General features: G+C 52.5%; 4 protein-coding genes across 4 annotated transcripts; 3 read left to right on the forward strand and 1 right to left on the reverse strand.

Annotated features, from left to right (window-relative positions):
- Nucleotides 1-1,998: 1,998 nt before the first annotated feature.
- On the forward strand, nt 1,999-3,438 carry LTHEOB_11082 (uncharacterized protein; the record flags this gene model as incomplete). The annotated part of the gene is made up of 4 exons (XM_035507799.1): nt 1,999-2,185; nt 2,431-2,601; nt 2,665-2,721; nt 2,792-3,438. 4 exons carry the CDS (start codon nt 1,999-2,001, stop codon nt 3,436-3,438), a joined length of 1,062 nt encoding a protein of 353 aa, XP_035366835.1.
- A 555-nt stretch (nt 3,439-3,993) lies between these two features.
- Nucleotides 3,994-5,721, forward strand: LTHEOB_11083 (Het domain-containing protein; the record flags this gene model as incomplete). Its single annotated transcript, XM_035507800.1, has 1 exon — nt 3,994-5,721. The coding sequence occupies one exon, from the start codon at nt 3,994-3,996 to the stop codon at nt 5,719-5,721; it is 1,728 nt and encodes a 575-aa protein (XP_035366836.1).
- A 6,025-nt stretch (nt 5,722-11,746) lies between these two features.
- LTHEOB_11084 (uncharacterized protein) lies at nt 11,747-12,793 on the forward strand (the record flags this gene model as incomplete). Its single annotated transcript, XM_035507801.1, has 2 exons — nt 11,747-12,068; nt 12,204-12,793. The coding sequence occupies 2 exons, from the start codon at nt 11,747-11,749 to the stop codon at nt 12,791-12,793; spliced, it is 912 nt and encodes a 303-aa protein (XP_035366837.1).
- A 460-nt stretch (nt 12,794-13,253) lies between these two features.
- On the reverse strand, nt 13,254-14,075 carry LTHEOB_11085 (uncharacterized protein; the record flags this gene model as incomplete). Its single annotated transcript, XM_035507802.1, has 3 exons — nt 13,254-13,339; nt 13,395-13,899; nt 13,956-14,075. The coding sequence occupies 3 exons, from the start codon at nt 14,073-14,075 to the stop codon at nt 13,254-13,256; spliced, it is 711 nt and encodes a 236-aa protein (XP_035366838.1).
- Nucleotides 14,076-14,989: the final 914 nt, after the last annotated feature.

Here is a 14,989-nt window from a genome sequence, read left to right on the forward strand (position 1 = left end):
TCGTTTTGCTGATTCAACCCTCGAATGTGCGCGCATCAGAGAAGAAGCAGCAGAGTTCCATCTCTCATTGCAAAGAGGATGGGGATACTGGCTTGACATTCAGATGATGTATAGTTATATTTGTGGATCTGAGAAGATCAGCAGATTCGCATCTGGAGGAAAGACTTTCGATATCGCGAACATTTGCATAGGTCTGAGCCGGCGGTGTACAAGCGTAGTCGAAGACGAAGCTCTCTGTCTTGGCAGCTTGTTGGCACTTGATATGGATCAAATTGCGGGGGCTCAGCCAGCCGACCGAATGCGGGTTTTCTGGTCGACCATCCAAACTGTTCCCGAGTCCTTGCTGTTTTGGAGATACGGTACTATGCAAGAAGAGGGATTTCGATGGGCCCCAAAAACCTTTCTAGGTACTGGAAGTCGATGGTTGGACGCAGGATCTGTCCGCGGCCGCCCGCAAGCAATTCCAACGCCCGTGGGCCTGTTCGTCGATGCGTACGCAATCGAGCTTGAAAATTTGTCGTCGCCCTTGCTCAATCCCATCAATGATCTTGTCTGGATCAGAGGCAGGGATGACAGCTGGATTTACTTTTTTTCGAAGTCCGAGGACCTGTGCCTCATGCAAAACTCTCGCCTGTGCTTTGTTCCAAAAGAGAGTTTTGACCGTATTGCTCTTCTGACGACCCAACACATTTCAGATCAAAAAGGGCTCTATTTGACTTCTACGGTCATGGCTTTTGTATACAGAGAAGAAAATGGCGTGACTTATGCTCGGCGAGGAGACTCCGGCGACATCATCAAAGCGGACCACCCTAGATTTGAAGGCGAGTTCAAGCAAAGAATGATGAGGAAGCGGGATAGCATGCTCTCCACTGAAGCTGCTACCACTTCACAGAAGATTGGTCATTGTCTTCTAGATAATCAGTACGGCGCTATCATCGGAGAGTGGTCCTCGAAGCGACAGACCTGGTGTATTGATTAGATAATGTCCGCTAGTTTAGGAGCAGTAGATCATGAACGAATTCACGGCACGCGACAAGGACAGGGGTCTATGCAACACGGCACGCTTCCGCAGGTCCCCCACGTTTGCGCCCGGCTACAGCGCCAAATGACATCTTAGCTCCCCGCCATAGCCACCGCCCGAACACCCTGCAACACCACGTCCGGTTTTCTTGATTGCTTGCTGGCTTCATGTACCTTCCCCATGCGCGAATTACTGGAACACCTAATACTATCAGCAAGCCGTCCGGCGTCTGAGCGCGGCGGCAGCAGCTGACACACTGCGCCTCTTTTCGCCTATAGTCCTGCCCTACATCCAAACGCCCCATGCAACGGACCGGTAAAAAAATCTTTGTTGCCTAAGGATCATCCACCGATCGCCCTGCCTTTTTACCGAAATCTGAACAAGATTTCGACTATCAGTCAGCTGCGCCCGTTGCCTTCCTGCAAGCCCCTTCCTTCTGGCCCGTGTTTCCGCGTGGGGCCGCTATCTAATCCTACAGCTCTAACGTATCTTTGCTGTAGGCAGACTCCAAGGCTGATTTCAACACTGTACAACATAGGTTCCACGTTTCTGTGCCGCCTGATCCTTGCGCAATGCATTATCCGGCGCCCTGTGTCCAGTAAATGCTACTTCGCCACCACCGTTGGCGCCATGATTTCCGGGTAGGTCAAGAGGTCGCTAGTTATTGTGGCGGCTGGAAGATAAGAGCAGGCTGCGTCTTACTGCCATCTGCCTTCGCGCTCTCAGACCAGCTCGCATTATTATTCAAAACATCGCCCTGCACAACTCATCCGCACGCCTTATCGCCCCGCGTTCGTCGCATCGTATTCTCTGCTCTTCGATTCTACAACACTTCCTCCTTACACCGTCGTCGGGATCCTTCAGTGTTGCATCTCACTCCATATGCAACGCGTAACTACGGCACCGTTGCCACCGCCTGCCTGCTTCTACGTCCGCCCACCCTGCGCTGCGCGGCAACTGAGGCTCGTGCCGCCGAAATGGCGATAGACCGTCACCATCATAAGTGGAATAATCTCTTCATGAAATACCTCGTGGTGTTCTTGGTTAACACGGCAATGACGAAGGCGGCGGTGGCAACTGCGACCGGAGCTGCTACATGCTACTATCCTGATGGAAGCAAAGCGACGGATTACCAATATGTGCCCTACCCGAATGCATCAACTGGTACGTAGGACATCCCGCCCCGCTTTGTCTACAGTCCGGCGAACGCTTTTATTGTGCATCAACGCATGAGAGTCCCATCCACCCGTGCAGCTGTGATCCAGTGACTATTCTTTGGCTTTCTCGAGGAACATATCAAATACTCACATCCAGGAGCACGCACCGCTTGTTCATTTTGACTATGATCTTTCGTTATTTGGGTTCTGGGATCTGATAGGATCTCGACCAGGCTGATTTCTGTTCAACAGTCTCATTCCGCTCCTGTTGTATCCCCTCCGAGAACGACACGTATCTTGACAATGGGCTGTGCTATTTCCCTGTGAATCCGTCGACGCCGTCGCACGGGAATTACATCTACAGAGGAGGCTGCACGGACCAGTCTTGGAGGAGCGACGCATGCGCAAGCAAGTGTACCTCAAGTGAGCATTCATCCAATACTGACCTATTGAAAAGCACCCTTCTAACTAAATACTGCCGCAAAGATACGCCAAACCTGTATGAAAGCGTGCTGTACTGCTCTAACAACGACAAGTTCTGCTGTGAGCTTCCCTCTCTCGTCCCACTGTGATCCCCCGTCCTAAACTACCGACGTTAACCTCTTTCCCGTAGGCCAAAAAGCAGCAAAATCAGGCTCCTGCTGCGACGACAACGGATACCTATTCACGCTAGACCTGCCCGCCTGGATCATGACCAGCCTCCGCAACGCGTCCATCGCGCCCACCGCTGACAACCAGACGGCGGCGGCAACGCACTCATCCGCGTCCTCCATGCTCCCCGCCATCTCGTCCTCCTTTGCACCGCCTTCTTGGACGACATCGCGCATCCCCACCACCACCTCCAGCACCGCTGCCACCACCCAAGCTACTACTACTGCCGGTAATGCTGTTGGCGGCAGCAGCAGCAGCAGCAGCAGCAACGAGGAGCTCAGCGCGGCCGCCAGCCTCGGGCTGGGGCTGGGCATCGGGGTGCCGTCGCTGCTGCTCATGGTGGTCGGCATCTTCTTCCAGAAGAAGGTGAAGGCGGTCAAGATCAGCGTGCACAACGGCTTCAAGCACATCAGCGGCGGCGGCGGCAGCAGCGTGGGTTCGCGCACGCCGAGGTCGAGGATGTCGACGAGGCCGCCGAGCGAGCGCGGCCGTGAGGACGAGGAGGAGGAGTCATCGGTGGGGGAGGGGAGCAGTGATGCTGCAGGTGGAGAGTGGAAAGGGAAGGAGAAGATGAAGGTGGAGGCGGAGGATGTGGGAGGGGAGGAGTGAGGAGTAAGTACAAGTAGGTTGGCGTGATTGCAGGATTGCGAGTACTTCAGTGGCTATGAATTACTGGGTTAGTACAATATTATCAGATGATTTGGCATTGAGTAGATGCATACTTGCAGAACCCTCTCACGCTTGAAGAGGACTATCCTATGACGATGAATGGCGCGCCAAAATGGCCCCCACTGAGTTCTAAATTTAGAGTAGAACAACTTTTCAGACGAGGCTGTAGCACTCTTCAACAACGCATCCTTATATGACATGGGGATACAGGGTCAACCATCAACTGTTTTGGCCATGACAGAACGAAGTGAAATCGACCTACAAAGCCATTCCAGTGGACATGCATCAGCAAGCCAGGACTTGACCACGTTCAGGCGTCCTTACCTAAAAGATTTCCAAGACAGAGGGTGGTGCAGTCACCAGATTACACAACTCACGGAATCCTATGGTGATGATGTACTCAGCTACCTGAGCATGCTCGACCGGGCCGGATATCGAGCAACAGACCATACGGCTTGCGCAGGCGCACCCCGCTGCATAGCAAACAACGTCAACATGCAGCAATACCAGACAAAACACACCAACCAACACTGCGGGTGTTCGTTTATAGGCGTCGACTACGATCAAATCATCCAGATCATCCAAGACGGAGGAGTCCCCCTCATATCCGTACAACAAGAAGCGGGACGCATGTGCCTGAAAGTCGAGCCACGAACTCTGCAAAGCAGGTACACGGCCATGTCACACGTCTGGTGCGACGGCCTGGGCAATCCAGCAGCCAACGCGCTTCCAGAATGTCAGCTCGCCTACATCGACCGTTGCCTCCGCCAAATGCCCCGGGACATGGAAAGCGGCGAGTTCAGCATCGGCCCATTGTCTATCGACTGGAACCGTCAGTGCTTTCGGCTGCACCCAGAGCGTTCGCCGCCGCTGTTCTGGATGGACACGCTCTGCATTCCCGTAAAGCCGGAAGACGCCCATCTCCGCACCCAAGCCATCAACCAAATGGCCTCGATATACGCCGCCGCGGTGCAAGTCCTCGTCCTCGATGCCGAACTGCAGCAGTGCAGCACAGAATCATCGGCGAGCCAAATCCTCGCGCGCATAGTCTGCAGCGCATGGATGGGGCGTAGCTGGACACTGCAAGAAGGCGTACTCGCACGAGAATGCGTCTTCCAGTTCGCCGACGCCGCACTCGATCCCATCCACGCATGGTGTCTTGACGGCCTGCGCTACTTCGACTCCAAACCATCGTCCCCCCAGCAGCAGCAAATCTCCTTCCCGCCATCAGGCTCCGCGTCCCAGAAGGCCATTTACCAAGCACTGTACAACGCGTTCTGGGACGCCCTGCACCAAGACTGGAAGAGCAGCTACCGGCGCGATCCGCCTGCAGCACGTTCGTGGCGCACCGGGCTCGGCGGCAGCCAGGCGTCGGGAAAGGTGAGCACGCTGCCGACGGCGACGGGCGTGGGGCCGGCGCGTGATGCGCGCGGGCTGGATGCGGGCGACCACTTTACCATGGGGCTCGATGCGAGCAGGCGCGTCAAGCAGCTGGTGGATACGTGGAATGAATTGGCGCACCGCTCGACGACGATGCCCGAGGACTTGCACGTCATTGTGGCGAACTTGCTGGATTTCAACGCCGATGCTGTCATGGGGTGGGGGACTAGAGCCGAGGAGCGGATGCTGGCCATGATGCTGAGCTTTGAGAAGTTGCCGGTGTCGTTGTTTTGGAACAGTAAGGGTAGAAGGTGGGATGGAGGCGGGAGGAATGGGTGGGTACCAGTTGAGCCGAGTAAGAGTGCTCTGAGTGTTTCGCCGGTAATGGATGTACGGGAAGATGGATTGAGGTTGGATTTGGAGGGCGTAGAAACTCTACTGCTGAGCGGACGCGTTGATGTCAAGATGCAAAGTGTCATCAGAATCGCCATGAACGGTTTGCACGAGCTCACGTTGCTTCCGCAAGACAGCGACCGAGAGACCCCAACCTTTTTGGCAAACAACGGCGGTAACGCTCAAATCCTCGATGACGTCGTAATATTCGAGCGGGCGCTATCTAATTCTCAAGTTTCGGGCGGCACTCGAGGTGCCCTCTTCCGTCAGAGCACTTCATGGCAGAATCAAGCAGAGAATGCCTCGGAGCTCCGCTTGATTTACATTTGTCCGTTGGAAGCTCGACAAGTCACTGAGAATGACAGCACGATCGACGACTCCTCTTATCCCATTTACAACGTTCGACGAATACCAACCAGCCACCGCATAATAGTTGACTATGGTACGTAATTAAGCTCGGTTGTATTTCACCCACTGATATTCCCCTAGACCAGCTCTCAACTCCGCCACTTCCCCGACGTTTGAACCGAGGTCCTTCGCTGCAAGGTCTCGTCTCTTTCATGGTTCTTGGCCCTTTAATTGCTATGCTTGGCTTCCCGTGCCTTGTTGCCTTCATCGTCATCATGGCGCGCCCACCCCATGAGTTTTCAGAGACCGCAAAGGGACTGCTCGCTGCAGGGGTACTGCTGTATTTCGGTGCTGCGTTACTTGGCTTCTTATGGATGTCAGCCATCTTGCCAAAGATGTATACCATGTGGCTGAGGTCATTTGAGCCTGGGTGGACTGGAGATGCCGCGGGCGGAGAGGAAGGATGGTGGAGCAGATACGTGAGGTTTGAAAGGGCGTTGGGAAGGTGGGAGCACAAGGTGTACCAAGGCGCAGTACGCTGTGGAAGAGCGGTAAAAGTAATGTGCAAGGGCAAAAAGAGAGGCAAAGTCAGAGATGGGGATGAAGCGGAAGCGATGGCTATGACTGAGAGATGAGTGTCCCCATTTATACCCTGTATGCCTGACGAAGCTATCTATGAAGCGACTAAGGTACAACGTGTAACCAAGGACCAAGCGGCAAAACCCATAAAAGTAAACCCCAGTACCCTTAGTAACACACCATTCCTAGTCTCAGTCGATCGTAGTAGGCTGGCATTGCTTTCTAATTTGTGAGCTTTGTTGGGAATTATAATGAACAGTGGAATGACTTACGTTTTAGCCATTGCACTTGACCTTGTCTGAGCCAAACTGATCAAAGCTCGTGTACTTCCAACCAACCGCCTCGTTGTTCCTCGAGCTTTCCCAGTTGCGAAAACGCCAAGACTTGAGTTTGCATTGGCATCGTAGATTGTCAGGAGCCTGGCGGGATCGATCGGTTCCGCAATCCAGTTTGTTTTCCTTGACTGGCTCTCCAAACTTTCCCGTCATGCGCTCAGAGTTGACCGCAGCCATGAGTCCATCGCAAGATTGTTGAAGTTCGGGTTTTCCGATTCTATCTCGGTTCCAGTATCGTTCATAGATAGCCCATGCCTGCATGCAGTTTTGAGCCTCCACGAACTGAAGAAGCCCAAGAAGAAGGACGATAAGAGAGGAAAGAGGAGAACCACCAAGGCGCATGATGAAGCTGTGGGTAGAAAGATGTGATGTTGACACGAAGACGTACCATCGTGCCCAGCCTAAATACTTAAGACGTAGCTATACGCGGAATAACCCGGCGTTTAGACTTTAAAACGCGCCCCGAGCCGGTAAGCTGTAAACTTAGATAAAAGTAGTACGAGAAAGCCACTTTCGTATAACAAAACGTTATTCCTGTTAAACTTTGAGACGAGGAGGTAGCAATGGCCTGCGGCGGCCAGAACAATCTTATTCTGGGCACATTATAGCTACCCGGTCTCATCGCCTTAAAATTTGGTGCAGTCAGTAATGGTCTTGAAATGTTTATGTATTGTTTGTTAGTGGCGAGCGAGAGGGAGGGTCGCCCGGCGGGGAGTCCTTATCCTCTGCTGATGACTAAGCTAAACGTGATATCAGCAACACATCCCTCCACGAACTTACTTTTTAAAAGAAGCTCGTAATCCTTAGCGTGGTGTTAAATCCGCCTTGACTTGTCTTACCGTGCCTGCTCCGTGCCGTAAGGGTACTGCCGCCGTCGTGCAGAAGTGACCGGAATAGCGCCATTCGGTGCGCGAAGGCGCGAAATTTAGGCTTGCTGAAGGATAGCAGCTCGAATGAGCCTGAGATCTTGCGAATTTGGTGATTTATTGCCGTTGGCTGGCGGATTGCTCTTCGCTGGAAGCCGGCTGCGTGGCTGACGGATGGAAGACGCCCTGTGTACTAACCGCCCAGCGTCATCGCAAGTGTCAACATTCAGCCACAGCAACGTAGAATATGGCAAAAGCAACTGCAGTCGCACTCTCTGCGTCAGTCGAGATGGGGCTGTGCCTACACCCAACTCAGCCTAAACCCGACACGTCGTAGTTTCGCATCCCAACACACGTCAACGAGAACAAAATCGAATCGCATCCTAAGACATTCACCTTGAAGAGCTGACACGCATTTCCAAAAATGAAAACGAAAGCCCCATCACACGGGATTCCCAAGCCATTGCCGTGGGTCGGCCCTGGTCACACCAGTTCTTCTCTTCCTCGAGGTCCCGCAGCAAGGCGAGCGCATCAACGAAAAGCTGAAAGCTATCAAAAATTATGCCGGTAAAGCCCCTAAAAAGATTTATACTGGGCCACTACCACGCTGTGTAATGCAGGGTAGCCCGAGAGGTCGACCGACTTTATAATCTTGGCAGCCCCAATAAGGTAAGTATAAGATATATAATATATACATATCTTAAGATAATGTGGCTTTTTATAAAACTAAATCATGCTTTAACGGATTTTTAGATAGCGGAAACTAGATTTTAGTAATTCTAAGTACGTGTGCGGGTTGTGCAAGACTGTTGTCATGCGTACTTAACGGTGTTGTTCAAGGTTCAAAAGTTAGCAAGCATTTTCCAAAATCCTAAAACGTAAGTCACAGCTGCCCAAAATAGATCGTGTATCTTACAAAATACGTACGAGTCAAGTTTTTCGCAATTTCTTAGGTTTCGGGGGTTCGCCAGGCAGTAGTGAGGATGAAGCCGTGACGGGTAGCGCAAGTCCAATCAATGATTGCCACATACCGTGGGTGGGGTTGTCTCACGATGCTGCCATATCAGAACTCTGCTTCGTAACCGCTCATCTACTTCCGAAATGATCAAAATTAACTCAATGCAGCCAATATTAGCCTCCCAAAAAGAGAAGGATAACAGAGGCAACGACTTAACAAGTGGGGACCATGTTACAGCGAGGAAGCAAAATGCAACCGACGCTTGTGAGGGCACCAGTATAGTTTTAGCATCGCTTTGCCGCCGTACAAAGTACTGTAAGCTTCAGGGCACACCAGACACAATGAGAATATAAGCATCTGGGGCCCAATAGTCGTTCGTCGCTCCTACAATTAGCGATTTGGTGAGGAAAAACCAACGGCAATTTGCATCGGTTGGGTTGCAATGACCCATTCATCGTGAACTTCAAGCCTTTTATATTCACCATCTTAATCGACTCGTAATATACCATCTATTTGCTGGACTTGCAGAGAAAATCCAAACGCCATAGCGTCGAGCAGTTCTCGTGTACGGAGCCCGCTGATAGCCAAGCTATGTACTGTTCACGCAAAGGAAGACACCTTTACAGTCTTGCCCTCATTTAGGAATATCGTGGTATGAGCTCACGCTCCAAGAATCAGTCTTCCGTCTTCTGTCCCAGCTGGCATGAGTCGATGGTTCGAGGTCGCTTGGATCCGCTTTTGTCGATCCCGACCGTGCCGACGCTCTCGCGTTCCAAAGGACCTGTTTTCGAAGCCAGTAGATAAGGTCCCGAAACCAACTCCCCTTTTTCTTCAAGTTAGCCATCAAGTATAGTTCTCAGCGTCCTCCTCAAAAGGCTTACTCTTTGTGACAGCAGTCCACAACTCTCTGCAAGTTCTTTGGAGAAGGCCACGTCGAACGGCGGATTCGGATCGGCCAGAACCCAGAACTTGCTCATTTCCGTCTTTTCATACCCTTCCAGCTTCCATTCCAATGCAACAGTTCCCAAAACTTCTAAGTCAAGGCCATTTAGCCGTAGTGTGCGCGGCTGAGGCGTCATGTCGCACTGCAACGCTGCCACCGTTTCCTGGCTTATGAGATTGCATGTTCGACTATTCTTGACAACGCTAGCGATCCTTAGCTTCGTCAATCGCCCGAAGAGTTGGATGCGACGGCTTGGTGGTTTGTACTGGGTATATCGTAGGAGATGTCAGCCTCACAATACCGTTCGACAGTCTGTATGAAACGGGGGGTGGTATGGACGCACGCATGATAGTAACCGGAGAGAAGAAGAGAGTGGCATTCTCGAACAAGAGAAAGCACTTGGTCGGTGAGAAGAAAAGTAGTTCCTCCGTTTGCTTGAAGTTGTGTTGTCACGAACATGATAATACGATCGCCCCAGCGGCGCCCACAGTAATATGGCGGCCCGCTTCTTACAAACCTGCTCTTTTGTGTAACAGTGAACAATCGAGGCGATGCGCAGATGACCCATGTTTCATTGCATCAGCTGTATCGCAAGGCGCATTGTGAGAGGCTATGCTACTCCCTTGTCGCCGGCCGCAGGCAACCGGTGCGGCCTCCAGACCTCCTCCACTTCCGATGATCTACATATTTACCCACAGCCACGACACGGGTACAGCGATTCAGCCGCAGCCTTGCATGCTGCGCCTCTGAGCTGCTTGTAGGCCTCGACGGTATTTCTTGGGTGACCGGATCTAAAAGCTGCACGCTCTGGCACCACACATTTCAACTGGCTAATAAGTGCAGCAAAACCCCCTATGATGGACAAGTTCCTTCCCCTGCGACTCGCTCCTGGATGGCGCTTGTACAAAACCCTTGACACCCGGTCTTTCAGCTTGATTCTTGCAAGCCAGTGTATGACAAATTTGGGATTTCGGCAATGCCAGGTGGCTTGCAGGAATGAGTGGACTGCGCGGGTCCTAATAGGCCATGGTCCGTTCAGCATCTTACAACCGATGTTTTGTCACGAGCAACACTCGGGTGACAGGCCTGTTGGGGCATGTGGGGCGACTCTGAAAACTCCATAATGGATGGTCGCACAACATCTTGCCGAGCTGGCAAACGCTCGCCTCATCCAGTAGCGAGGCAGAGCCACCCATCCAGTAGCTTACTCACTTACGTGCGTCAACACTCACCACGCTGTCGTCAGCGTCGGCATACTCAATCGGATGTCTTCTGGATCTCCTCTCTCACTTTTACATCCCCCAAATTATCACTGAAATCGTTCATTCCTCCCCTCTGGGGTGATTCCGTTCACTCTGAAACACTTAATATGATTGCCTCTCAGCTTTCCTTTGATAGGAAAAATTGTAAGGGATTTACAATCATACTTCCGATGCCAGGACGGACTCTCGACACTTATCGACTGTCCTATCTAATCGGCTTGGAACTGCATATGAAGGCTGTTCAGAACAACGCTCAGCCCAGCCACAAATGCATGCTCTCAAGATACTTATCGCGATCATGGCAGTACCATTCTGCGAGTCCCGTGAAGCGAGCTGAACTTCATTTGCAAGAGAGCTCGGGACCCGGTAGCAAGCATGCTGCGGCCTCTGCATGCATGCGGTATGCGCCTTCTACAGTACAGTTCATCACCCGAGATGCCCCTCATCGCGAGGCTGAACTTTCCATGATGATATATCTATGCATGAATTGTCAAAAACAACAGGATGGGCTGTGCTGTCTTGTATCAGGCTTTCTTTGCTGCCTTTCAACGCTTATCACTTTTTTTCTGGAAGAGGAATATACCATGCAGAGACTTCGAGGCCGATTTTCCTCATCGGAACCAGTCCTTCCCACTTTTAGAGATAGAGAGAGGAGTCCTGTTATCGGACTCAACCTTCTGTCGCTTCCAGGACCCAGGCGTGAAGGAGAAAGACCAGACACCAGTGCTGCTGAATTTGGAGCAGTGACATCGATCAGCAGTATGCCGTGGTCCTTTTCCAGACAATCACATGCAACCACTTCAAATCAGGCATTGCAGTCAAATCCGGTAAGGCAACCGGGCGTCAATGTATTACCTGCACCCGAGCCATATGCCCCCCCGTCAGCAGGGACAACGGCACCAGCGTCGCCACAATCTGCAAACTGGGCAGCAGCAACATCCTTACCTTCTTTGGGAAGTTCACGAGGCATAGAGGCAGCAGCAATATTGCTGCCGCCATCGCGCTCCTCGACCCATGAATCAGGGGTACCTGCAGCCGCCGCTCCCTTCGCACCGAACTCGCAATCATTTCTCCAGGCTTTACAAGCCGCCACAGGAAGACCAGCAACAGCAAACGACGGCCAGCAACAATCTGGTAATAGCGGAGAGCCATCTTTAGCCGGTTACCCCAACCTCGCACAGCACATGGCCAGCATGCCCGAAGCGTCCATCTTCCGCAGCTTCGCCACGCTCAATATCCGCAACCTGCTCTACATGCAAGCCGAGTTGGTGTACCTCGAGAAAGACCTGCACAGTTTTCAACTGGAAGACGCTCGTGCACCCGGCACTACGGCCGTGAGGCGCCAGTACTTGACCAACTGGCGTCAGTTGAGCCAGTCGAAATCCAAAGAGAAGAGTGCAGCAGTGGCAGGAAAGGAAATGGAACAGCAGCAGCAGCAGCAGCAGGAGTTTAATGACTCGCAGTGGCGTACGATGGAGATGATTCGGGAGAAACTGCGGATATACAGTAAGTGTCAAGGTACCCACACGTACTGATGCCGTTACATGACTTCATATTGCCTCTCAAATAAAGATCCGACCGCAGTAGAGAGCTAATTCTGACGTCACATCTACTAATTTGCTTTACTTTCTCTTTCTCCAGATGAAGCCATCATCCAAACAATGAAAGTCCTCTCCGCTAGCAAGCCGAGCGTGCATGACCTCCGCGACATCCAAGAATACCTACGCTCGACCAAGATGGCCAATGGCGGGGGCCTCACAGGTCAAGACCACGATGTATGGGGCTGTATAGTCAAAAACTTCGAGCTGGATCATGCAGAAGACCTCATAACGTTGCTTCCGCGGCCGGAGTCCGACAGCCTGACACAGTTTGTGGTCAACCGCATCATCAAGAAGCTACACAGCAGGGAGGAAGGATGGTTTCAGTGGATATGTGGAAGAACTGGAGATAACGGAGATGGGAGCAGAACAGTCGTGGTCAACCACAGGACTATACACCGGTTGACCTTCGTGTTGACCAGCGGAGTCGCGTCGATGTTGCCCGTGGTGTCTATGGTGGCACTGCAACAAGTCGAGGCGGTCAAGGTACACGGGCTCAGCCTCGGTCTCATTGCCATCTTTAACTTTGTACTTGCGGTGCTGCTGACCTTGTGGACGTCTGTCAAGCGCGCCCAAGTGTTTGCCGTCGCGTCGGCTTTCGCCGCAGTGAATGTCGTCTTTATAGCAAAGTAAAGGATGGGGTTGTAGTTCGTACGCATCATCTAGAGCAACACAGATTAACAACGTCGCAAAGTTCATTTCATCGCCTGCATGAGGCTACGATACCGTATGATCTCGTTGTGATTAGTGACATACATGCTTGGCCTTAAACGCAAGTACACGGGCTGGTCGCCCATGACAATTGCTTGAGATGCGTCATGAGACTGGTGTAGATTTTCCCACGTAATGCATCTCTTTTAAGTAAGATATAAGGTTAAAAGGGTATTTTCATTGTATATCATGCTGCTAATGTAGCTAGGATATCCCAAGGGTATCTCTAAAACGACAACAACACATGATCTCATGAAATAAAGAAAAGAAAGAGGGCAGATGAGAGAGCAAACGTAAGATCTTCCGCTTCCATGCTTGGCCACAGAAAAAGCCTTCATATGCCATCATCCAAACATGCCTCTTTTCACACTCAAGGCCGAACTCAACTTCCCCTCAGGCACTCTTGCATGGCAGCGTCGGCGGCGACCATGGCCCGCTGGTGCTTCATCGCATTATTGACTGTCTCATCTGTGTTAAGCGTTAGCTATGCCTTGCAAGTCTAGAGAGTTCTGTTGCTGCTCACCATCCGCGATCTCGGGAAGAGACTTGTACAAGCTTCCACGGTGAAGTTTCAGAGCTCCAGCATTAGGCTTGTCTAATTTGTGTGCGACGGTGAATGTGCGATTCACAAACGACTCGTGGGGGAAGGTCTCTGCACCCTGATCGAGGATCCAGAACTCGACATTCTCCATATCTTTGTTGACGGGGTGGACTCGCTTGCTCCAGCAGTGCTTGTCTTTAATCCAGAGGTTGGCAAACATTCGGCCGGAAATAGATATTTTGTGCCATTTGCCATAGCCATCTCTGACGCGGATACTACCCGTGACCGGAACGATATGGGCTTCGAAGGGACGAGCTTCCTCTGCTTTGAGCAGGACAGTGTTCCTCAGGTCGTGGGAGGCGGGGTTGGGAGAGTTGATGACTTGTACATCATCGTCGGCACCGCTAAAGTAGGCGGATGTCTCGCTGGACAAAACAGGATTTGTGTTGAAGGCAATGTTGACGATGCGGCATAAGTCGTCAGACAGCTTCATGTTTCATCAGCAATCTGGTATGACCCTGTGACAGACAGAGATTGACTCACGCCGATTTTCTGGGCCGGGTAGGCCCAACCCGTTTTCATCCTCGTGCTTTTGTGTTTGTCGGGTGTAGCCGTCTCTGATTCCTCAGAGCCAGAGGTAGCCAGTGTGGACTGGAGCGGCATTGCGGGCGATAATGGCGTGATCTGGACTGGAGCAAGCATGATCAGAGCTGGACAAGTAGGACCGAATTGCGGGTGTATGTTGCTGGAAGCGCCAGCTGCTCCTCGGCGAAGGGGGGGGGCACGTACGAGTCGAACAGTGTCAACCGATGTATGCCTCAGGAAGAGGCAGGGCAGAAGGGATAGCAGCCTTCAAGCGCAGAACGTGCGGCGTAGGCGGAAGATGTTGTAGCTGTTGGCGGGAGGGCGGTCGGCGTGCGGGTGACAAGAGCCGGAGAGCTTGCAGCTATGACGGGCTTGGGTGCCTGCACAGCCACACCTCTCATAGGCGACGGAACGCGCGCACGTGTCGGGGGCACTGTCTGGCTTAAGAGAAGGGCTGGATTGCCTAATGGATTCTCAAGCCCGGCGGGATTTCACTTCCACACAGGCAACTCTCCAGAATATTCTCCTCGGATGCACCCGGTACTTGATGCGTCGTGCCTGACTGTATCTTGCGGTAGGAGCCTGCCAGTAATCGTGCGAGCGCTCAGTGTGGCACTGGGTGGCAGAAAAGGACCCGAGGCCATTAGCCAGCGCATTCGGTTTCAGCGTACAGCGCAGAGAGGGGCCAGGTTTCCAACGGGCAAGTGTGGCTCGGCAATGCGCCTGCTGCAGGCGGGGGTGATGCCCGGTTTCTGCAGGGCATGGCTTTGTGCGACGTAAGTCGTAGATATCCATCGCAGAAATTTTTCTCCACCCTCACGCAGCCTCCAACGCAACCTGCCTCCAGCGCTCCTCATCACAGAGGGTTGCAACCCCTCCGGCTCATCCTATCTGCACTGTGGGTGCGACGGCCTTCAAGAGGGCACCGGAACGCAAATGCCCAGAAGCGGTACGTGGCAATGGATATTGGAGGCGACACCCCCCGTCAAGCA

Source organism: Lasiodiplodia theobromae, assembly GCF_012971845.1.
Source record: "Lasiodiplodia theobromae strain AM2As chromosome Unknown scaffold_44, whole genome shotgun sequence".
In the NCBI taxonomy this organism is placed as follows: Eukaryota; Fungi; Ascomycota; class Dothideomycetes; order Botryosphaeriales; family Botryosphaeriaceae; genus Lasiodiplodia; species Lasiodiplodia theobromae.